This window comes from Nyctibius grandis, chromosome 3 (assembly GCF_013368605.1).
Source record: "Nyctibius grandis isolate bNycGra1 chromosome 3, bNycGra1.pri, whole genome shotgun sequence".
Taxonomy (NCBI): domain Eukaryota; kingdom Metazoa; phylum Chordata; class Aves; order Nyctibiiformes; family Nyctibiidae; genus Nyctibius; species Nyctibius grandis.
Window position 1 is genome coordinate 4,800,388 of NC_090660.1, and position 24,392 is coordinate 4,824,779.

At 39.4% G+C, this 24,392-nt stretch overlaps 1 protein-coding gene across 3 annotated transcripts in view; it reads left to right on the plus strand.

Moving 5' to 3' along the window:
• Positions 1 to 24,392, plus strand: part of COL15A1 (collagen type XV alpha 1 chain) — a 144,293-nt gene that overhangs the window by 57,179 nt on the left and 62,722 nt on the right. For 2 of the 3 annotated variants that reach the window (XM_068396726.1, XM_068396727.1), the window contains exons 6-15: positions 1,467 to 1,593; positions 2,856 to 2,974; positions 5,625 to 5,753; positions 6,717 to 6,743; positions 9,846 to 9,908; positions 13,481 to 13,558; positions 15,647 to 15,709; positions 18,750 to 18,875; positions 21,957 to 22,019; positions 24,039 to 24,074. In XM_068396726.1, the coding sequence (XP_068252827.1) occupies positions 1,467 to 1,593; positions 2,856 to 2,974; positions 5,625 to 5,753; positions 6,717 to 6,743; positions 9,846 to 9,908; positions 13,481 to 13,558; positions 15,647 to 15,709; positions 18,750 to 18,875; positions 21,957 to 22,019; positions 24,039 to 24,074 (831 nt within the window). The remainder of the gene's footprint in view (positions 1 to 1,466; positions 1,594 to 2,855; positions 2,975 to 5,624; positions 5,754 to 6,716; positions 6,744 to 9,845; positions 9,909 to 13,480; positions 13,559 to 15,646; positions 15,710 to 18,749; positions 18,876 to 21,956; positions 22,020 to 24,038; positions 24,075 to 24,392) is intronic. The other variant, XM_068396729.1, reaches the window with a different exon arrangement.

Below are 24,392 nucleotides of genomic sequence, written 5' to 3' on the forward strand. Positions count from 1 at the left end.
CTTTGTCCTACTGTTGCTTAATTTATCTTCCCAGTGAGAAATAAACATCAGGAATGTTTTGTAAACTGTACAATTGAGCACATTCTGAATTGTGTGAATTAATTTCTACTGTTCATCTGAAGTATTGGTTATTCTGCATCAGAAGAGGGAAGTCACTGGACATTTTATTCAAAGCAAAAAGTTCATCCTCCTTTCTCAAAGTAGCCAAGACCCAGTCTTATTAAGGATTTTAAAACACAAAACCCTGTAATACATGACTTAACAGTAAGTTTACTATGGTTCAGATAAACAGGCTGCATAAAAAGGTTTATTGGTCTCTAAAGATTAATTAAAATATTCCTACACAGAATGTCAAGAACAAGGTATATAGTTATAAGAGAAATAAGAGCAGAGGAAACATGCATTTGTTTCTTTCTCAAGTGGAATAAATAAAACTGAAATCAAATGAAGGTACTTTTGTCAGCTATAGTGGGGATCGGATCTGGCCCACTGTGGAAAAGATTTCCTTTCCCCTTGAAATGGAACCCTAAAGCCTATTTTCAATATGTTTCTTAATAACAAGAAGTATCTTGAAGCTTTTCCTCAGTTATAAGGATACAAAACCAGTGGGATAAAAATCATGCCAATGATGTTACCTCTCTTCCTTTTGCTGACAATTCAGGAACTAGTTCAGCAAGCCCTATTATGCCATTTTACACATCTTAACCTGGTTCAAGACCAGGATGCTTGGCCCCTTAAGTCTGTTCCAGGTTACCATGGCAACATATTACCTTTTAAATTTTATTTAAATTGCAAATGAAGGTTTGCATGAAGTAATCTCCTCACTACACTGAGACAGCACTTCTCCAGGTCTCTAATTCCAGTAGAGAGTAGGCTCTTTACATTCCTGCTTGCAGCTGATACCAGGTTATTGAAATGGCCACATCTTGCCTACCCACAGCCAGCATGGGGATGGGTGGGTACCAGTCAGGTCTAGGGTCTTAGACCTGCAGTGATAACTTTACATTCCTTGTGTTTTTCTCCCTCTCTATGGGTTTGTCAAGTGTACATCACTTGGTTTGGAGGAATGGAGTTCAAAGTTCTTGTGCTAGTTTTTCTCAAGAGCTTGACCAAATTATTGTGACATCTGCTGATAAGCAGAAACTAGATCGTGAAATAAAATGGTGAAATTTCACTAGAAGGTGAAATAAATTAAAAACTTGTAGATTAAAGAGATTGTTTATATTGGCCATTAATAAATTTCAGTTTTTATGATAGCAATGACAGTTAATGTTTCTAAGGGCAGCATACGAGTAAGGACAAACACTGGCAAGACAGTAAGTGGGAAAGATCTGGATTTCTGTTTTGCTTCATAAACGTGTTAGTTCTGATTATTATGCTTTGAGAAAGGTAATCTGATTCGTGTTTTAAAATATGTGATAAGCCTTTTCTCTAAACAGTTCTTTGGGATTTTATGATTTTTTTAGCCTGAAGATACATTGGCTGAGCCAGTGGAAGCCCCCCCAACTATATTGTCTCATTTGGAAGAAAACGGTATCTCCAGAAATCACAGATCAGAAGAAACCTCTGAAGCAGCTAAACTTGAAGAACAAGGCACTGCCTCTTTTTTTGCGGGGATGGGGTCATTTACATTCTCTAGGTCTGAGTTTGTCATTTCACTGTGTGTGAAAAGCCAGTGTCATATTCTGGGTGCTGCCAGGAATGGAAAATCCTATGGTTTTGGACATCCTATGTGTTAGAAAAGAATTGGCACATCAAATATTTGGTCTTTGAAACTGCAGTCTGTTAGACTGCAATTTGTTAATAGCAGCAAAGGTAAGTGGTAGCCACTACAGCCACTGTTCAACACATCTCTCACTTTTCACTCCATATAGGTGCTTATCTCAGTCATTGTTGTTAAACATGCAAAGAATAGATTTACCCTTCTATAGTGTGGAAGTTTCAGTCACAGAAATATGGTTTATATTTTAAAATGAAAAAAAAAATTGATAAAACAAAGAAGCTCACCTGAGGAGCTGCTGCTGTGATACTCTACAACACTCCAGTAAAGTGCAAGTGTTAGGCAAAGGGAATGGAAGGAGAAAAATCCTCTTCATTCTGCTCAGGTCAGTAAGAAGCATGGCTCTTCTTGAGACACACCTCTGCAAATAGTGCTACTGGCTCTAAAGCCATGTGGCACCTTTAAAAGGGATTTGTGATGAGTATTTAATTTGATGACCTTCTGTTATAGTGAAGCACAGCCTTTCATGTAAAACAGAATAGTATCACTGAATAAACAACTATGTCCTACTTACGCTTCCTGCACAGGTTGTGAAATCTGCCTAGTGCACAATGGGGTGTTTTGGATGCAAGTGTAGGCAGCAAAGTAATAAGAACAGGGGATAGTGCACCGAGGAATCCAGTCCTCCACTAGTAAGACAATTTCAGTGCACTCCTAGAAAACAAAAAGTAAAGCTAGTTATCTTAATAAGGCCAAAGACAATGTTCCTATTTAAATTTCATACATACTTCAGATAGTACGTGTCGTACATATCTCTTATTTTTTATGTTATATAGATGAAAAATAGGCAACCTTTAGACTTGAGGCAAAGACGATGATGCAATATATATAGTCTTTGTCCTTAAAATAAACATTTTTTATAATTTTATAATTTTATTCTCACTTTTCTTTTTTTTTTTCCTTTTAAAATTTTCAGAGTTATAAAATGACTAATATTAATCTTTGGAATGTATTTTGGTCATAATGTAAATAATTTCTTTTTTCATACAACTTGCAGCATCTGTGCTCTGATAAATACCTCTGGGTGGGTTTTGGTTTGCTCTGTCTCTCATTAATCCGTGATTATTTTATTTAGATGCAGCTGTCACGGAAACTGGACAAGGCAACAGTGAGTCTACCACTGTCACACAGAAAGTCTTACGAGAAGAAGATGGCTCTGGTGCTACTGTTTTGCCAGGAGTAAGCAGAGAGGAGGTCTGTAGAATGGGTTTATTATATGCCTTATCTGTTTGTCCCAAGAGCAGGAAAACAGATGAATTTTAGTTGCTTTTCTGAGTTGGTACCTTTATCTATTCCATCTTAGCAGCATGCCAAAACAGAAGTTAGTTACTTTTTAAACTCTTGAATGTCATCTCATGACATCAGACTGAAAAGCACTGACACTATGCAGAAGTTTGGATCTATAACCATCGAGATGGGCATGAGATTTTTGACTAACAAAATGAATTTGTTCTTTCAGTTTTGCATTTTTTCATTTTGCATTTAAGAAAGTGAGAAACAAAGAAAATAACCAATGTAAATTCTCACCATAAAAGCCCATAATTTTTATTCCCTAAAAGCAGGCATCTTGGTCTTACTCACAGTAATTGCCTTGCAGGTGAAATTCCTGTTTCCTTCTCAGAAATGTGGCATATAAAGATTTAAAATTACACCTTTGCATGCTCACCAAGTGCTTCTGTGTGAAGTACCAAGTGCAAAGTAGCATTTCATTATCACAGAGCTTCATTATCAGGTGATCCAAACAGAAGACTGATGCTAAAATGCACTAAACTCTGGAGGTGTCCATGCCTAAAATGTATATTGCTGGCTTTCCTTAGTTGCCCACAGACTAATCTGAAAATTTATAGTTTATGCAAATTATCCCTTTATAAACCCAGTCTTGCTTGAATTGCCATCCAAGAGGTTGATCCTATATTTCATGTCTTGACAAGGGAACGATTGCGTGGATTGCACTGGAAAAGCATCTGTAACTCCTAGTTACTTCTTTAAGAAAGCAATCTATGCTGCCTCCTGACAGATGCATATATTAACACCCAGAGATGAAAAACTCGTTAAAAAAGTAACCAGCACCTTTCCTGGTATTCACAATAAAAGTATGCTTTGACTAATAAAATATTAAGGCTGAACAACCTTTCCATCCCTAGATGACCTTATAAAGGATCAAAGTTGAGGCAAGTCAATAAAGTTATTTGGGGTCCTTGTATTCCTCATGTCTGTGTCAGCAGTTACATGAATAAATAATAAATGCTGTTTACAGCCATGCCTAGCTTCTCTCTAGGCTTCCAGCACATTTTTTAGACTGGTGACCAGTTGCCAGTCAGATGCAGTCCCGTTCACTACAACACTTTGAGCTCTGCCCTTCAGCTGGTTCTTCACACAGTGCACCGTGAACCCGCTCATCCCACAGCTCGACAACTTGTCCAGAAGGATGCTGAGAGGGACAATAACAAAGGCTTTACTAAAAACCAGAAAAACTACATCCACTGCCTTCCCTTCATCCACATAGAAGGATATCAGATTAGTTAGACAGGACTTTCCCTTTGTGAATCCCTGTTGACTGTGCCTGATGATTGCATTATTCTTTAAATGCCTTTCAGTAGTACTCAGTACTTTCAATCTTCTCCATAATTTTTTCAGGAACTGAGGTTAGACTAACAGATCTGTAGTTCTCTGGGTCTTCCCTCACACCCTTCTTGTAAACTGGAATAACACTGGCTAGCTTCCAGTCAGCAGGGACCTTCCCAGACTCCCAAGACATTTGCTAGGTGATCCAGAGGGGTCCTGCCATAATATCCACTAGCTCTTTTGGTACTCTAACAACCTGTATCAACAATCCTCTTACCTCACGTAGGTTATGATCTTACCCACAGCTTAGTTAACTAGGTTCTCTTCTAACAATTTTCCAGATAGTAAAAAATCTTTAATGAGATCAGATGAAAAACTCTCTGGTCTTTGGGAACTTTTCTACTGACAAAACACAGAGAGGTCTTTAAAAAATCAGCTAACAGCTCCTTTGCTGAAAGCTATCATCCTGCTAACTTTTAAATACTTGGATAGTTACTCTATTACATCCCTCCTAGTTTCATTAGCTATTAATGAAACACAAAATACTTAATTGCTGGTATAAAATGTGGGTAAATCCTAGTACTTGTTTCAAAATACGATACAAAAATGACTCAAATGTCCCATCCTGTATACTGGATTTTAACTTAAATATGTATTAGTGTCTGAGCTTCACCACTGAAACGATTTATTTGTTCCTGGTGTATTTAAATTATTCCTTTTATTATTTTTACTTTCTCCTAACCAAATACTGATGCTTAGCATTTTTTTTGCTCTTGCTTGTTGTACATTTTTGCTCTTTGCTATCAGTTTCCTCATTTCATCTTCCGTCACTTTACTTTTTAACCAAGCTGAATATGTAACCCTCTTTTGTTAGAGTTGTAGATCTCAGGGGAGTTGGCTAAAGCATTACTAAACATCTCTTTTTAACTTACACAATTTTATCCCAGACAGATTGAGTTTGTGAAACTGGTCTTTTTCAAACCTACATCATTGACTTAGACTATACAGGTTTGTGCAGGTGTGAAATGAGACCATGGTCATTTGCATCTAGGTAACCAGCTCCCATTTTTTGCAGCTCAGTGAGCAATTTATTTGTACTTGCATGAATGATCTTTAATATGGACTGCCTTTGCTGAATGGATTATATTGTTTGTATGGTGCCTAACAGGTTTCTGACTGCAGGGCTTCTAGTAGAGAGGGAAGAGAGGGGAAAAAAGAGTGAGAAAAATGGGAAAAGTAATGCAATGCATTTTTCATATTTCACATTTTAATTACTCAGGGCCAGAAAGGTCAGGAAGCAGAGGATGGGCCCACGGGATCTCTAGGAACGCCAGGAGTAGAAGATATGCAGAAAAAAGATCAAGGACCTCCTGGACCTCCAGGGAAACCTGGACAACATGGTCAGCCTGTGAGTATTTTCTGTCTATTGAAAGAATGCATATATTTTAGAAAGGGTAATAGTCATTCATCACACATGCATAAAGGGCTGAAACTCCACAGCCTCACACACTGACATCAGTTATACTTCTACAAGACGGGTTTTTAGCCCCACCAAATCAACTCAGAAGTGTCATATCTGCTTTGCACATGTGTCAACGGCTATACAAGTGCCTGATGAGTGACAATCACAGAATCACAGAATCAGCCAGGTTGGAAGAGACCTCTGGGATCATCGAGTCCAACTGTCACCCTGACACCACCCTGTCAACTAGACCATGGCACTAAGTGCCATGTCCAGTCTTTTCTTAAACACATCCAGAGATGGTGACTCCACCACCTCCCTGGGCAGCCCATTCCAATGTCTAATAACCCTTTCTGAAAAAATGCTTCCTAATGTCCAACCTGAACCTCCCCTGGCAAAGCTTGAGGCTGTGTCCTCTTGTCCTATCTCTAGTTGCCCAGGAGAAGAGGCCGACTCCCACTTCACTACAACTCCCTTCAGGTAGTTGTAGACTGCAATCATCAGAAAGCACAAGGCAAATAACTGATGTGCCAACATACTAATGTACACTTAGAGCAGTAATCCCACAAACTCTTCGGACAGCCTTTGCAGTGCTGCACCACCCTCCCAGCTGTCATGTTTGAACATGTTCAAAGTTGATGGACTTCAGAACTCACATGCCTTCTTCAGTGGCTTTTGTATATCCAGGATGTTCCACACTACATATCCTTCTGAATCATCTGCACAAGACATAGCCAACTAAACAGAGGTGCAAAACAGACCACCCTGTGATGTAGTATTTGTTACAGTTCTGGTTTTTTATTTAGTCACTGCATGACACATCAAGCTATAGTTAATTGCTTTTTCTCTTTTGTTGCTTTTTTGTTACAATGTTTTATTTACCTTTCTAACAAAGATGTTTTATTTTAGGGCATTCCTGGTAAAAATGGGTTACCCGTAAGTACTCTTTTATACATATTTTTCTTAGCTGAAGGAAAAAAAAAGCATTTTTTTATCAGATACTCAGCTAAATTGGATCTTAAGCAGCAAAGTGCTTTCTCTGTGTGCTACAGCTCTGGTGCTGTAGTTGACTTCCTCAGATTGCCAAGAGAGGGAGACACAGGTTTCTAAGAGAAATTTATAATTTCCCAGTTGCAAAGAAAGTAAGAGGCATGGTATGCCATAAGTAGCTGTACAAGGACTCCAGCTCTGGTGAGGTTGGCTTTTTTGCAGAGAAGAGTTTCAAAAAGAGAACATATTCAGACCCAGACCTCTTCCAGGGCAAAACAAAGTGCTTCATTAACCCTTCACAGACACACGCTGCCATGTCACCTGCTCCTAACCTCAGCTGCTATTAACTTTCCAGATGTACCTCTCACTCTTCAACTCTTGTACAGTAATTCAGCTGCATCTTCTGCTTCATCCTTCCTACTTTCCTTTCTTTGTGTTCCTCTATTTTACCCTCTCTTCTGTCAGATTTGCTGTCATCTTCCTGTATTGTTCCTTCCACCCTTCTCCACATGACTCCCATCCATAGGTCAGTTCACCACGAGCCGCTGATCGATTGCATATGCATTCTCTGCTGTGAAGTGTTGCCCTGCAGTGCACACAATAACAAATCCCTAGCTGTCATATTCCGTGAGTGTCTCAGCTGCTGTTGTGTATCTGTCCTCTATTGACGCTTTAGTACCTGGCTTCTTTGTTTCCTGACTCGTGTTATCTGTTGCTGCCACTTTGTGCATCTTTCCCCTCTCTGAGACCTTCCCGCCTGGAGGCTGTCACAGAATCACAGAATCAATCAGGTTGGAAGAGACCTCTGGGATCATCGAGTCCAACTGTTACCCTCACACCACCCTGTCAACTAGACCATGGCACTAAGTGCCATGGCCAGTCTTTTCTTAAACACATCCAGAGATGGTGACTCCACCACCTCCCTGGGCAGCCCATTCCAATGTCTAATAACCCTTTCTGAAAAGAAATTCTTCCTAATGTCCAACCTGAACCTCCCCTGGCAAAGCTTGAGGCTGTGTCCTCTTGTCCTGTCGCTAGTTGCCCGGGAGAAGAGGCCGACTCCCACTTCACTACAACCTCCCTTCAGGTTTGTAGACTGCAGTTGTAGACAGTTGTGACTGTCATCATTACCATGCCTGCTCCTCCTTTTGTATGCTGCCATGCAACACTGCTGTGAACTTCCTGTCCATTCCTACCCCCTGCAAGTGAACCTCAAATGAAACTGGTATGTTTTAAGTTATTAAAAAAATAATTCAGTAGTCATTCATGGGATGTGTTATTCGGCTCCTGCATGAATGCTGCCTGCATACATCGGTTTGTTCAGAAAAATGTAGCTGTTTTGCAAATATTTAGCCTAAACTCAGGGTATGTGTCATTAGGGTGTTTATGGACAAGAGGTTTACATTTTCTGTATTAACAGAAGTCTGACTACTTTCAAGCAGAATATTTTCAAAGAAAATCCTGTGTAACCAAAATAATGGGGAAATGTCTTATAGAAAATTCTTCAAATGTAATTCAAATGCTTCAAAAACAATTGTTTTGTCCTTGTAAACAAATCCTTGTAAAACAATCCTGTTTCCTATCATAGCCATTTAGTTATATTTTGTGAAATGAACCATTGTCCTGTATTTTTTATAGATACTCTTTTGTCCGTGTGCAGCTGGGTTCCAATCTTGCATACACCTATGCAACTTTACTATTGGATTGCTGGGGCTTCACTCAGCAACAAAATTAGCAGGCACCAGATTTATAATGGCCATGTGTTTGCCACTTTTCTGGGAACTTGATACCAGTTACTCTACAGGAAAAATAATAATAGGAGAAAAAACCTTTTTAGTCTTACAGATGATACATTTTTCTCCATAATGAGTTTATATAACCCATCTTTAAAATTAGTACAGCCCTAAAACTTGAGCAGTAGAGTCCATAATGGCACTTAGTGCCATGGTCTAGTTGACAGGGTGGTGTCAGGGCAACGGTTGGACTCGATGATCCCAGAGGTGTCTTCCAACCTGGTTGATTCTGTGATTCTGTAATAATCACAGCTGTCCAGATTCCCAAAATGCCATTAGGGAAAATAGAATTTATTTGCCTTTTAAATTTTTTTCCAGTGTCCTAAGTGAATTCATAAATAACACCACTTTATAATAGCACTGACTTTAAAGCTGGTGGGAGTTCTTTCTAGCCAATGATCAAGCCTCTATAGGAAGAGACTACGCATGTTACATGTGGATAAGACAAACATATATAAAAAGGTTATTTGGGATTAATTTGACCAGTGAAGTTTAGAATGGAAAATGGGGTGAAATGCTATGTAGTACCACACATTCCCTGTCAGATGCATGTCCTCAGGAAGCCCCCTGCTCGGTAGGAACTGAATATATTCAGGTCGGTCAAGGCAAAAATGATTTCAGTAGAAGGTGGGAGCAGGCTAATGCCAATGGTATGAGTTGGTGCACTCAGGGCAGCAGTTAGCAGTAGTGTGTTACAAATATATCTCACTATTCTCTGTTGACTATCACTTCTGTGTGAAATTAAAAGTAGATTTCTTCCAAGTGTCCATTTTCTCATAGCTTGAAAGTTGTTAGGGAAGAGGCAGAATTCTATCCCAGAATTTACCTGCTGTAAGCATATTCAGCAACTTCAGAATAAATGAAGGCTTTCTTACCTCTTAGATAAGTAAATGGCTAAGAGACAGAAAATTTGAAGAGGGCTTTTCAGACAGCTGTCACTATTTGTTCTAGCGGAACATTATAGTTCTCAAAATACTTGTCATCAGTGCTGTGTGGTCCAGTTGGCATCCTGTCAAATCCAAATGCAACCTGCCAAGTGTTTCCATCTGTATCCTTCCAAACAGGCTTCACTATCACTTTGTTGTGGGCAGAGTAGATGTGGTGAGAGGCACACTTTGTGCACTGCCAGCTTCAGAGATGTGTAAGTCCCATATCTCCTCCCACCGCACAAATCAAGAGTTAGAATCCAGCACCCTGCTAAGTGTACAACCTGCATGAAAGATAATGTCTAATTAAAAAAATTATTTCCTTTTAGGGTAAAAATGGACTTCAGGGGTTGCCAGGACTGAAAGGAAAAGCAGGCCTAAAAGGTAAAAAGGTATGTGTCCTGTTAATAATCAACAATTAATCAGGTACCATTCATGCTTGGACATGCGTTAATTTGGTATACTCTGAGAGAAAAAATAAGAATAAAAGGGAATCACAGGAAGAATTTAAACACCTTGCTGGTCACCCATGAATCTGCATGAAGGGCAGCCATAACAGAATCATAAGGGTTTTTCCAGAATATGAATAAATTTCAGCAGTAGAAAAAATTGGGCTTTCACAGGAGAGCTTAATAAAGAAAAGTCAATTGTTATATACAACTGCTCTGTGCAACTTACTTCACTGGCTAAAAGTGATTTAACAGAGGTAGTATAATCATATTACCCTTATGAAATGAACATAATTGAAATAAGAGCTGAACCAGCTGAAGAAACAACTTGTATTGCTTCTGAGCTGAAGTGAGCTATAATGGATTAATCTATCATTAAAGCACATATTGTACACAAAATTGGCATTCAGCCAGCTACTCCAAGTGCCAAATTAATAATTCATTTCACCTGTTTACCAAAACAATTCAGGCTTCATAAATTCACAAACATAACCCATATAAAGCTCATGTATTCAGATTCAAGTTGAAAGGGTCCAGAATCATTTCAAAGGTAAAATTAGTCTCCAGTACAGGTATCAAGTCACGAGACTGCATGGCAGCACCCTCTCTCTCTGTCCAGCTGAACAGTCTGCCTGTTGCAATGGAAAGATACGTTGGGAAAAGGGTTATCATAAGCTGAAGAGAAGTGAAGGCATGTAAGGCAGTTAGGAAACATCTCAGGTACATGATGGGGGACACTCTTGCACTACCCTGGTGAAAGCAGAATGTCTGGGACCCATCTCAGGTACATGTTCACAAAAGCAGACAGCATGGGAGACAAAGAGGAGGACTTAGAAGTCCATGCACAGCTAGAAGGCTATCAGGTGAGGTTCCAGAGACATGGTGGGATAGCTCATAACTGGAGTGCTGCAGTGTATGGATTCAGGCTCTTCAGGAAAGATAGGCTGGGAAGGCAGATTATCCGTAAGACATTGAATCAGTTGGCAACAGGCATTACAGGCACTCTGTACAAGCATTTCAGAGCCTTGTTTCTGAAACCTCTGAGCAGTCTCAGATCAGCAAAGGGCAGTTTGATGGACTTCTTGAGCCAGGAGTCTCTTTCTCTCCACTTCACCTCTCCATTCCTCCCCACTTTTCACCCTATCCATCCTCAGTAGCGATACTTTAACCAGAACCAATTGCTGCAGCAAAAAGCAAGACAGACAAGAAGACACTGCTCTGATCCTCTTTTACACATGAGAATAATTTTTAAATTATTAGTTGTCCAGAAAATTATTTCATTATCCCAATCAGAGTGATTTCCTAGGACCCATTTTGTTGGTAGAGTGAGCAAAGCTTAAAGAATTGATCAGTGCACACACACAAATAATTCAAACCAGTTATGCTCTCTAAAGAGACTCAGCACTTTTTCAGCATAATAATATTTAAATTCAAGGAACATTAGCAGGATCAACTTGCCTGTTCCTTGTTCTTCTCACTGAAAATGGAAAGCTGGAAATGAATGGGGGGCTACATATCAGTGGAGAGTGGAGAGCTGGCTGTCACTTTTTCACTGTGGTCATTGTTCAGTGCAGAGATACAACTCCTTGGGAATGGATACAATTAGGCTTCCTAGACATGACTATGATCCAAATGTGAGAGCTGGGGGTTTTTTCTTCCTTGTAGTACACACAAAGTGGAAGAAATTGAATGAAAATAAGCACAAAACACTGACTGGAGCTAATGTAATAATCACTGAAAAAAAAGCAAAGGATATGTTAAAATGCATGAAGGGTGTCTGTAAATGAACTTGCTGGCAGACAGTGAAAATAGCCCAACATTAATGAAACACATTCTCTGTGAATATGACTGAAGTATCACTATAGGAACCATTTGACAAAGCCACAGGGAACAAAGAAATGAATGAATACATTTATCTAATGAATTCTCAAGCATAAAGAGCAAGTGACCAAAAGGCAGGTAAAATTCAGTGTTTCCTGCTATGTGACTGAATATATGAAGTTAGAGAACATAATTCAAACGTTCATAAGCCCAGACAACAAATTGGCAGGTTAGAGGGTAAAGCATGGATCAGTAGAGGCTGGGTGACAGTGTCAGTTATGTCTCTGTGACTTCTACCCCTTTAAGAAAGCTCAGTGCAACCAGTCTGGTTTCTCTCCTTATGGTGCAAGGTGGGAAGGAGGTCGCACCTCGCAGCCCTGCGGTGTCGGACGGATGGGTAGGAGAATCTGTGCTACATGAAAGCATTGGTAGAGGGAAGGCCGAGCTTTTCACTCCCACTGGTGAGAGAAGTTCTGGGATATCAGCAGTTACATTGCTCTTTCTTGCCCTCTAAACATACATCTGTCCTGAAACCACGATCGCCACGTAAGAAGAATGTCCAAAATGCACAATGAGAAACTTCTCAGAACAGTGAACTGCAGTTATTGAATGGCAAAGGCAAGAAATGTGAGTCAGCCAGGGAGGGAGAGGAGGACACTCTATTTTCTCCTGGCATTCCCTCTGTTAGATGTATCAGATAAAACGCAAGTGGGATCAATCACTTTTAGAGGTATACAAGACTTCAAAAAATGAAATTAAATGAGTACCAATTATTTGATGAAAACAACATACGTAGTAAGCAATCATAATGTTTTGGTCTGCCAGGTATTTATGATCCTATTGGCCCCATTTTAGGGCATGCAGAGGCACATCCTTCTCCCAAGAGAGTTTAAAACACAAAGGCCAAATCCTGCTTAGTGAATTCTCCAGAAAAACGCACAGAGATAGTTGAGAATGAAAAGATACATTATAAAAGACTTGCAACTTAAAATTAAAAAAGTTGAGGCAGAACCTCAACTCTTGACTTGAGTGAAAAATGCTGGAATTGAGAAGAAAATTTAATAAAAGTCATAAATATCTTAAGCAGAAGCATTTCAAACTAACCTCAGCAAAATGTCAGAGATGATGTAAGAAAGCCAAAGAAAAGGAGATGGTAGCAATGGTGAGAGAAAACGACACAGTTCTGAACAGGGCCTTTCATTGTGTTGGCAGTAGATAAAGGTCAAGACATAGAAGAATAATCATGACATGGTGGTATTGGAAAAAGCATTAGAGATGGTAGCAATAAAATGAAGAAATTTACTTATTGAGTACCATGGTGTGACCACACTTTTTACTTATTTATTGGAGGAGGGCATAAAATGCACCCTAAAAATTCAAGATCCACAGTAAAACATTATTCTGACAAGAAATGCACACTGTCTAATGCTGTTAATGCTGCTTTTACATTTGCAAATTCATAGCAGAAGTTAGAAAGGGAAAAGTCCTTTCTTCCTTTGCCAGTGCAAAGATCATGTTTCTTGGGAGTTTGTCTCAGAAACAAATAAAGTTCAACTCTGCTCATAGCATCTAAGCAGACACTTTCGTTGTTTCTTGTGACTAGAAATCCACACAGATTGCAGCTAGTGCTGAAAAACCCTGCTCTGCATTTATATGTTTAAATCCTTGCTGATTTATCTTCATTCCTGTTTTAGGGTGATCCTGGTGAGGAATTGCCAGGACCTCCTGGACTACCAGGACCCACAGGACCACCTGCTCCTTCCAGAGGATTAGTGAGTATTCGGGGTTCTCTGTCAATGAGCTCAGCTTACCATAGAGCAATCCAGAACTAAATAGAAGGTTTTCTTTGGGAAAGTAGCCTGACTGCCACAGAGATAATCACATTTTCTAAAAAGTTCAGAAATGCAAATAAATGTTTGGCTAAAGTGTGTGAGTACTGTAATCTACGTTAACACCCAGTATTCACATTTCAAAAAGCCAATCATGTGTGTGCTCTCCTGTGCAAAAGCAATAATATATGGGACAACAAGAGACAAAATCTTCCTCAAAAAGGCATTATAAACCTGAACTATTCATTTCTTCCCACTACGGAACACAGAAAGGGTTTGACAGTCACCTATGCTTGCTGTCATTAAATACTACAACACATACCACCATGGTGACAGAGTTCATATTTTGAATGCTCAGTACTCAGGCAGTGTTAAAGAATATGTTTCAGATTCATCTCTCTTCTCTACGTGGACCTTTCCCACTGTTTCCATGAGGATACATGTGTACGTAGCTGAAGAAGGAATCTGACCTGAATTTTCAATTCATGGAATGGGAGCTGATTTTACACGTAGACACGGCCCACCACTGACACCGGTGGAAGTCCTGTGGTTGACTTTTAAACAAAACTATCTATCTGTCACACTGAGTATTGTATTTAACAAGAGAGTTTGCAACATATTTCAGGGACCAAAATGGATTATATGCTCCCCTGATCTAGCGTTTGCTAAATTATACCCATCTGTTTCTGTAGCATAAAAATAGAGAAATAGTGTTATGAAGGGCTGCACTATTTAGCCTTGACTGATATTGACTTCAAGAGACCAGCAAGGCAGCTCCAGATCACTAGGATGAGGTGTCCCAGTCCAACAGCTTTTCTCACCCAAAGGCCACTCCTCTCAATGTAACAGTGAACACCAGGTCCTCCACTGCCTTTACTTTGTTGTTGTCTGTGATAGCAAGTTTCAAGGCCTTTTATTCTGGAGTGAAGTGAAAGAAGTCTCAGTGCAGCCAGGCAATGCATACCCAACCCCTGGGCCTTTGAAATATTAGCTTTGGTATTATAGTTGATTCAGGTACTAGTTCTCTGTGTACTTTGGGCTGTAGTTCACAAGGCATACACAGCTATAAAACTCATAAAGGATCTGTAATGCGAATGTGTATTTAATTCACTTTTATATGAGTTGACATTATTTCATTTTAAATGAGGTGGAACTCACACGTGTAGAAAAGTCATATTTCAACTGCCAAGTTTGTTTGTTGCACATCTTGGTTTATTCCTTTTAATTTTTAAAATTATGAGTTCTATAAAACTTTCATAGCAAGTTCTATAATTTAAAAAAATTGATAACTGGACTTCATTTCACTTTGTTATATATACTATGCAGATAAATCATGGCAAATTTTCCACGAAAAATACTTTTTTTCTTTAGAGGTTTCAAAAAATTCTTTGACAGTTTGTATGGTGACTGTAGTTTGCACTATAGGTTCCATAATATACGAAGATGGTTTGAAGCTGAAGAAGCTTGAACCTATGAAATTGTCTTATAGATGAGTACAACTAGATTTCAATACTAAAACCAAACTGTTTTTCTAACAAAATATTTTAAAAAATCCTTTAATATGTTAATTTCCCTTTATAAAATGCCTCTTTGGATTCCAGTTGTAGGAGTCTCAGAATCTGGCTTTTGAACTCAGAGGCATATTCTAGGAAACAATGGCTAGTTGTTAGGTATGCATTTAATATACTATTAATATTGACAGGGATCTTTCCAAAGTTAAAATTTGTTTCAGGTACTGCTTCATCTTCAGTTCACTTAAATAGTCACATAGCATGTGTGTCCTACAGGATTGTTATCGCTGTACTCATAGAGCATCCGCAGGTAAATGTAGAGCTGAGAGTCTACAAAACAAAATGGTATGAAACATCAGAAGCATGACTGAAATATTTGTGTTGTATTATAATTCATTTAATCAGTGACAGTCTGCTGCAGGGATATTGACTATAACTCTATTTGCAGTAATTGGCAAGTGATATTTTCATTTGTCATCTTCAGAAGCAATATTTTAAAATGGAATTCTCCTAATTTCAGAACAGACTGGAACTTGAAGAATCAGGTTCTGGAGACATTGATGGAGAGACTGAGATTTTAAGAGTAAGCATATATTGATGGTTATTTCTCATTAGCACAATAAAGAGCTTTGTTTTACTCATCCAGATTGTGGAAGGTCCATTTCACAATGCAAATTTTGTACGTGCTTAATTCGCAGCACCCAGAAATGCTTTGTAGGGTTTCATTTCAAGATCTGAAAAGGCCTAAGTGTATGCGTGTGGGAAAGAAGTGTGAGAAAGAAGACAACAAACCAATAATGATAAGAGGACTTTTTAAAATTAGAAAATGCTTTTAATCTGATTCTGAGAAGACACTAAAGAGGAGAGAGATGGGAATTATACTATTCTTTGGGTTTTTTTTAATTTGGAGTACCTGTTCTAAAAAATGTCTATATGAAATACTTCATGCTGTAACTTCCACTGTTGATCCATTTTGGTGGTCATTTGAACTTCCATGTATCCTTGCCTTTGTGAAGAATTGTAACAGTGTCACATGAAGGCTGGCTAGCAGAGAGACATGCTTTGGCTTAGTGAAAGTTAATAAGATTTTGATGCACATGTTCCTGAGTGAGGTTCTCTGGGCTGTGTAACATGGGAGACCAGACTTCTGTCTTTAGGAAGGAGTATTCATGCCAGGTAAACCTGAGTCCTGCGCTATTAACTCATACTTGGCCATTGGGACAGTCAAAGCAGTTGCTGCCTTAGATGTTCACCTCATCATTCTCCTGGAGGTGTCTATCTCAGCTTCAGAAAGAGCTTATACAGCTTGTGAATCTACTTAATTTTGCAGACGTAATATTCAGGAAAGTCAGCATCATTTTCATTTCATTTCAGTAAGCTTTGCTGTAAAATGCAGCTGATTCATGAGCTTTCAGCTGTGGTCAGGATCAGTGGGCTCCAGGAACAGAGCAGAACAAGTGGGATGACAAGTACCAGTTCAACATTTTAGTTTAGTCTGTCGCTCTTAGCATCATGTGTCAACAGCCTCAAGTAAGCTTTGTTTTAGGGGTTGAATTGGTGCATTGGTCTTGTGCTTTCCCTTCACAGAGAGCTGATATATTTTGAGAGAAAATACTCAGATGATCATGGCTCTGGATTAAGAATGGGACGTCTGGCTTGTTTTTCTTGCTCTGCTTCTGAGCTGTTGAATGGCAAAGGAAACATTTGGAGTGGGGACTTTTTTCTACTTATTTTTTGGTGGACTATTTTTTTCAGAGGAGATGCTATGTTTCCTATACATCCTGCACAGAACAAATGGCCTTTTTTGGGAAAAATAACACCAATTAACTAAAACTTGCCAGATCTGGAATTATTTTATGTTTTGTTTTGTTCTTGAGCCACTTCTTCACTCATTATCTCTAGACAGTCAGCCAGATCTACTTTTACCATGTTACTGTTGAGAATCCAAGTAGCAATCTATAAAATATGTATTGCAGTTGCAAATAATGTGGTTTTCCATCCACAGAACTAGTCAGATCTATAATGAATCAGGCGATATGTTACAATTAAGGACAAATGTTAGGAAAATGAGAAGTCATGTGGCTGAAAAGGAAGAGACATAGATGAGATCAGGCTTTTACTGATCCATCTAGATGCAGTGAGAGATAATCTTTTATGCAGTCTTTAGGATGGAGCACTTCCACCCTTTGATGAGAAGCTGTTTCATCAATAATACTGCAGCTTTCTGAGGAATGAACTCCCTGCATGCCTGTCTCCCATGAACTCCAGAATGCTATAGCTTTCTGAGACCTCTGTTTTGCAACACATCTAGTGATATTTTTCACTCTCTCAGACTGATTTCTGCCTAAAGATTTCGTTTCTGTTTCTTCTTTCCTCCGAAGTGCTGAATACCTTATTCCCAAGGCTCTTAAGGAGGGAATTCACAGAATCACAGAATCAACCAGGTTGGAAGAGGCCTCTGGGATCATCGAGTCCAACCGTTGCCCTGACACCACCCTGTCAACTAGACCATGGCACTAAGTGCCATGTCCAGTCTTTTCTTAAACACCTCCAGAGATGGTGACTCCACCACCTCCCTGGGCAGCCCATTCCAATGTCTAATAACCCTTTCTGAGAAGAAATTCTTCCTAATGTCCAACCTGAACCTCCCTTGGCAAAGCTTGAGGCTGTGTCCTCTTGTCCTATCGCTAGTTGCCTGGGAGAAGAGGCCGACTCCCACTTCACTACAACCTCCCTTCAGGCAGTTGTAGACTGCATTGCCATGTGCTGAAAGTTAGTTATCTCACCTAATTTAGAAGACTAGCCCCTTTAGATGCCCTATGCAGTTAACGAGACAGGTGGGTGCTTGGAATGGTTCCCTGTAGAAAGCGCAGTTGCCTGTGCTGAAAATCCAAGATGACTGTTTTCCTAACAGAATCCTGTAGACGACTCTAAGTCAGAATTAAAGAGTTCTTGCCTTACAGTGCTACGCCTCAAAATTTCAAACTGTCCATGTTTGCCTGCTAATGCAATCAGTAACAAAGATGGACTTGCACATGAGAGAGAATATTTGCAAACATATTATTTCTCCTAAAGTAACATATTTCATTCATTTTATTAAATTTAAATAGATCTGCTTATGTCCACGCAGGATAGATCTTTGAAGCAGAGGCCATTTTTACAGCACTAAGCACAACCAGGTCTTGACCATGAGTACAGGTTCTCAGTGCTCCAGCAATACCATGGAGAAACTCTTTGAAATGAGTAGAAAAAAACCTAACCACTTCCCTCTGTTTGGTGATCCCTTGATTTCATTTTGGTTAAGATTCTTAACATTAGGTTGGTCACTGAAATATCTCTAAGGTCTTTACTGGGTTACAGAGAGCTGACTGAGAATTTTTTTGGTTTTAACTTCCTGCTTGCTGTTTCATACCATGAGGTGGCACAATTCAGAGAGCAAGGATGGAGGAGTGTAAGTAGTGTATCTGTGAAACTAAAATTAGTTATTAATGAAGCAAAAGGGGATGGTAACCCAAGCTGACAGTATTATGAAGCTGAACAGTCTGTGTGAGCTTTTTCTGTTCCATGTATATACAAATGAACTGGGCTAGGACCATTTCTAACAATGCTGCTGGTTTATCCAGGGTCTTCCTGGGCCACCAGGCCCTCCAGGACTGCCTGGTCTTCCGGGAAAGCCAGCACCCGATTCAGGCGTAGGACCTCCTGGGTTGCCAGGGGAAGATGGAGCTTCTGGTGAACTAGGCCTTGAAGTGAGTACCCATTTGTGGACAAATGTTACTGTTGTTTCTGTCCTACAACACTAAGTTCTAAGGCTTACAGACTGTATAACTCTTAATAATATTGCAGAATATTTTTAATTGAAGAGCTTGGGTTTTATGCACATTTTTTAAAAAAAGTAACAAAATAAATGTCTAGTTAACCAAAGCACATTACTCCACAACAGGATGTACTTTTGGCAGACAGATACTGGTGAATCTGGACCAGAATAAATGAAAAGTAAGGATGATTTTACTGGCACTGAATAAGGCTAAGGATTACTTTTTCTGTGGTGCTTTCAGGAAAATGAAGTTTGCTAAATCACTTACATAGTCTGCAGGGAATTTTTAGCATAAATTGAATTTTCCTCTTTCAGAAAATCTCTTCCTTCTTTTTCTTCATCTAGGTAGAAACACTTATTCCTGTGGACGTGTGAAATACAGTTCTACTGTAAAAAATGTTGCTAAAAGTTTAAATGTTGCTTATTTTCTAATAAATACTCAGTAAAATGTTATTTCAGTGAAGGAAAGCATTTTTTTAGCATTGACCAGCTCTGTGAATCCTCTCTGGAACTACGTTTACAAATATGGTTCCCTTATTCCCTATCAACCATCTGCCAGTAGCAGTTGTTCTCAGGACTAGATTTGATCTATTAGTTCACGTTACCTTCGAAGTGGGTCACCATTGCTGACAAGGTGTAATTGGCATATATTAAAGAAGTGTATTGGTGACACACATTAGAGAGGAGATCTCACTGCACCTCAGCTGTGCCCATTTTTTTTTAAGGATAACCAAGTCAAGAGTTAGTATAAAATCTAAAAAGTTGGGCACGGTAAATTTTAAGTGTCTGGCCATCAAGGTGGAAGGCAACATCCTTCATGCAGAGAGAAATTAAACATCTGAAAATCTTTAAAATGGGATCCACGAAGTACGTGCATGGGAAGCCAATGAAAACCAAGAGCGGAGGATGTATGTATCCTGTAGGGAACCACTGAGAATAGCCTGAGTTTTGTATATGATATCTCACTTAGAGCTGCAAGGAGGTACCTTCATCGAATACCTGAGAGCCCTATCCTGAAAACTAGTCCTTTTCTGTCAGGAGGTCTCATAATCTCAGGCTACAAGGAAGGGTAAGCATAGCAAATTTTTGTTCATCCAAGCTTTAGGCCTTTGCAAGATGGAATGTCCACTCAACACAGGTCAGAAATCAGGGTAATTTTTGGACTTCAAAGTTTCAGAGTGTACCCTCTTGGAATAAATTGTATCCTTATGAACCTCACTAAATTAAAGCTGTGATAAACAGAGTGCAGAAGATGTATCTATACATGGACTATTATTTTGCTGAGCTACACACAGTTTCAGCATCTCCTGCATTCAAGTGCTTTGGCTGTGTTTTGAGTATTTGCTTGGTTGTTAACTGAAAAGTCCCTTTGTTTTACAATTTTACAGGTGATTGATAAGGCAGTTAGTGGTTCTGGCTTAGTAATGAGGCGTTTCACTAAGGTGAAATAACCTGGTCCCAGAGGAGTAGGCCCAAAAAGTAGTATTTTTCATCCAGGCTTTTCACTGACATGTTTCAGAAAAGGCCTCCTCTGTGTAGGCAAAGGAACTTTGACAACCAGGTTGAACCATAATTAACAGCTGTAGTCTAGACCCTTAGAAATGTGTCAATGACAAATTTGAAAATAAATACCAAGTGTTCACTAAATTAGTGTATTGTAAACATTTTGCTTTCTTCTGTTATTCTTTGCTTTCTAGAAATTATCAATGGATTTTTCAATGGTTTTATGCAGTAACTGTGATAAGATCGTGTTCTGCATTCTTGAAGGTTTGTTCTCAGTGCTATTTACACTGGCTACTCTGTCAGAGGCTACTCTGACCCAACAATAAGATGCACTCAGGACACGTTTGTCCTGCAGTTACAGTAGCATAGGCCAGTTCTTGTAGACTCCAGGTAAGCATGGAAGTAGTCAACAGTGTTCATGCAGCAGCATGGAGCTCAGAGCCTGTCAGCCACAAAAAGGCTGGCCTGCACTGAACTTCATGCTGCTACAACAACAATGACAACCTGCACAAGCTAATTTAATGCACTCCTGACATATCCTGCAAGGAAAAGCCTTAAACGTGCCTGGAGTTCCAGTGGTTTCTGTCTCATTAAATATGTCTAAGCTGTAGACCCTGGAAGTGCTCCTGTGTTTTAGATTGCTGACCTTATCATATCCCGATAGCATAAAAGGATAGGACCCAGCTGTCTGCAATGCCTTTCCACCTACATCCTTCTATAGCCTGGTTTCCTTGGAAGAAAATCCCAGTCACTGGGAAGGAAAGAAGTGTCTGGTCTAGAGGATGTAGGGAGCACACTTACAGTTGTTAGGAAACTTGTCATTAACAACCCAAGTGCTATGATAGCAGGAAACCATTTTTCATTCTTTCCTATTCTAATTTACTCTAATTAAGGAATTAAGGCCTGAAGAGCCTATGGTTTAGTTGATAAGAGCTGTAGATGGACTGACAGCAGCTCTCCAATGTCCTGTACAGTGGCCACAATCCCAGCATGCCTTCCCCATGCTTTGCTTATCCTGCCTTACACATGGCCTATCAGTCCTTCCTGGATGTTTTCTGCATTGATTGCAAAGCAGAAAATTTTACCAACGTTTTCTCAGCTAGTTCTCATCAGGCACTGAGGCTGCCAAAAGTGTGGATGGCTAAAGTGCATGTGGACTTCAGCCCCATCACATCTGTAGTAATGTTGTCAAAACCTGTTCAGATAGTACCAATATTTTGCATGTTAACATTATATTTACACTATGTTGGTTTATATTATTTTTTTATTTTGTGATTGTTTGATACAATTTTCTATTAAAATATATTTTAATACTGTTTTGACACAAAGCCAAACTCTCAGAGGCAAGAAATACAAATGTTTGTTAGAACTTAATGGTGTTAGGTGCTACCTGGTTCTACACATTAGTCTTTCATAATGCTATATCTCAGTTGGTCCAAAACACTTACATGCATGTGGTAGGAAGAGGGTTCTCAAGTGGCACCTGCTTTAGATTTACTATCACCTACAGGGTCCTCAAGGTCCTCCTGGTCTTGATGGAGCGGTTGGCCCACCAGGGCAGAAGGGAGAAAAGGTAAGTTAAACGTCTGTCTTGCTGCTACTTCAGTGGAAAATCTTTGTCAATTCTAGGGTGTAAAATTCATAAATAGTTGTCCCTACAATACAGTGTTGGCTGGCTTCAATATTTTTTTAATTGAATCCAGCTGCTAATGGCTTGTTGGAACCCATCTCAAAAGGCATATTCAGAAATGCAGAATTCCCTGTTGGGTATAGTCTCATTTTCTGCAGCATGCAATATTCAAAATGTAATGAGCTACTCTGTTGTGATTCACCAGTAAAAAGCCAGTCATGAATGCACTCATGCAGGTGAGTCTGTAGGGGGAAAGAAAGAACTCCAGCTCATCCAGAGTGGCACAGACTGATGGCATATTCCCTGCAGAAAGCACTCTCCATGGTGTGTGTGTATAACAGGGTAACTGGAATCACTTAAGTTTGAATTCTGTGGACCACTGACACATCAGGTTTTGTACACTTCTGCAGCAGTCAATATTCGTCTTCACTGCTGACTACTGCACTGCTGCTGCCCCCAGCGACAATATCGCACCCCCACATTTGTGGCACTTCCAGCCTTCACTCACTCCTTGATGAGACATTTCATCATTCTAACCCAGCAGCAAAGGGTTACTTAGTATTCTGTTGACTTGCTGCACTGGTTGGCTTCACGCATGATCAGATGAGCACTATGGCCAGCAAAAGGGGAGGAGTGGGGAACATGTAAATGAAAGCAAGGAGTCATAGCATCCAGCAGACAGATTTTCTTGTGGTGCCATAGAACCAAAACCTACGTATTGCAAAATTGGCACTCTTCTCAAGTTTCCCCGAATTCCTGCATCCATTTTTTTGCATTCCACTTCAAGAAGGATGTGGAGAAAACAGAGACAAAGACTAGAGGAAAATTCCCTCCTCCTGTGAGCTTCTACACCACACTTTATGCACAAGAACTTGAAAGTAGTTTCCCAAGCATACATTGAAAGTTCACACACTGTAAGGGAAATGAAAAGGCAAGTCCTAAATGGCCAGAATATTGACATTTATTACTTTTTTTTTGCCTCACTGAGCCTATTTTCTGCATTGTGTACATTTGATAAAAGTTTAATTAGAAATTCAGCACTACATATTTGTACCTACTCAATACAATCCTCAGTACCTTGGGATAATAGGATTTTTCCATTTCTACTATTCATTTTTTTCTGAAAACCTTGATATAATCTACATTGCAATATCCATTTCTATTCATTATTCCCTATTAATCCAGAAATTACAGGGAGAAACTGCAGGATGCACTGAAAGTAAAGTCAATTTGTTCCTTGGAATGAAATTTGTGGTTTTTTGCCATTACTTTTGGAAGAAAACATTGTTATCATTTTACTCCTGGTGCTTACTTATTTTTTTCAGACCTTACTCAAGCAATATTTCTGTTGAATGAGTAAGGACAGGAGCTTGCCAATGTAACGATTAATTCTGTTAGATTCAGTGCAATCTGGAAAAGAAATATTTGCACGCTGAGCCTTTCTATCTATTCCATTAACTAGATGTGGTAAAAACAGTATCTAAGTGTATAAATGCAAATCAAATATCTTGATTGCTGCAGAGGAGCCTTAAAATCATACTAGTCATCACATCCCTTGTTTAGAACGGTGCCCTAGACAACTTGTGTGGAATCAGTTTCCACTTCTGTGATATCCCATGAGAGTTTTGACATTTAAGTTCAGAAGCATGAGGACGTGACCCACAATGCTTAACTCTGTATGGTCCAGACATTTAAAATCTGCAGCAGTAACTTAAAATACCAGGTTGCATCCTGTCTGCATACCAGACCAGAGCTATTCATTTGTTATTATAACTCCTGAATTACAGATTGTTTTCTTTTTAACCAAGAGGTCTAATGTTTCATGTAGAGGACATTATGACATCAAACTAAACAATATAGAAATCTGTGGGAATTTTAATTAAGCAAAAATATAATAAATGTATTTTTGTTGCCTGTCTAATGCTCTTACTGTAAGTAATTAGGATTGGTTTTCTCTTACAGGGTGATCAAGGTCTTCCTGGTTCTGTTGGTCCAAAGGTAAAAAAAAAAGATAGTGTCTTTATAGGATAACAGTATCACTCTAATACAGCATGTTACTGAAACAGGCTGAGAGGTCTAAAAGGTTATTACTGTGAAACCTAATGAAGGCAGCAAACTTGGCCTCTAAGTTGGCCAAAGTACTTCTCTAAGAAGTGTGGCCAGCAGGTCGAGGGAAGTGATTTTCCCTCTACTCGGCTCTCACGAGACCCCACCTGGAGTACGGCATCCAGCTCTGGGGCCCCCAACGTAAGAAACACAGGGACCTGTTTGAGCAGACTTCCAGAGCAGGGCTGTGAAGACGATCAGGGATATGGA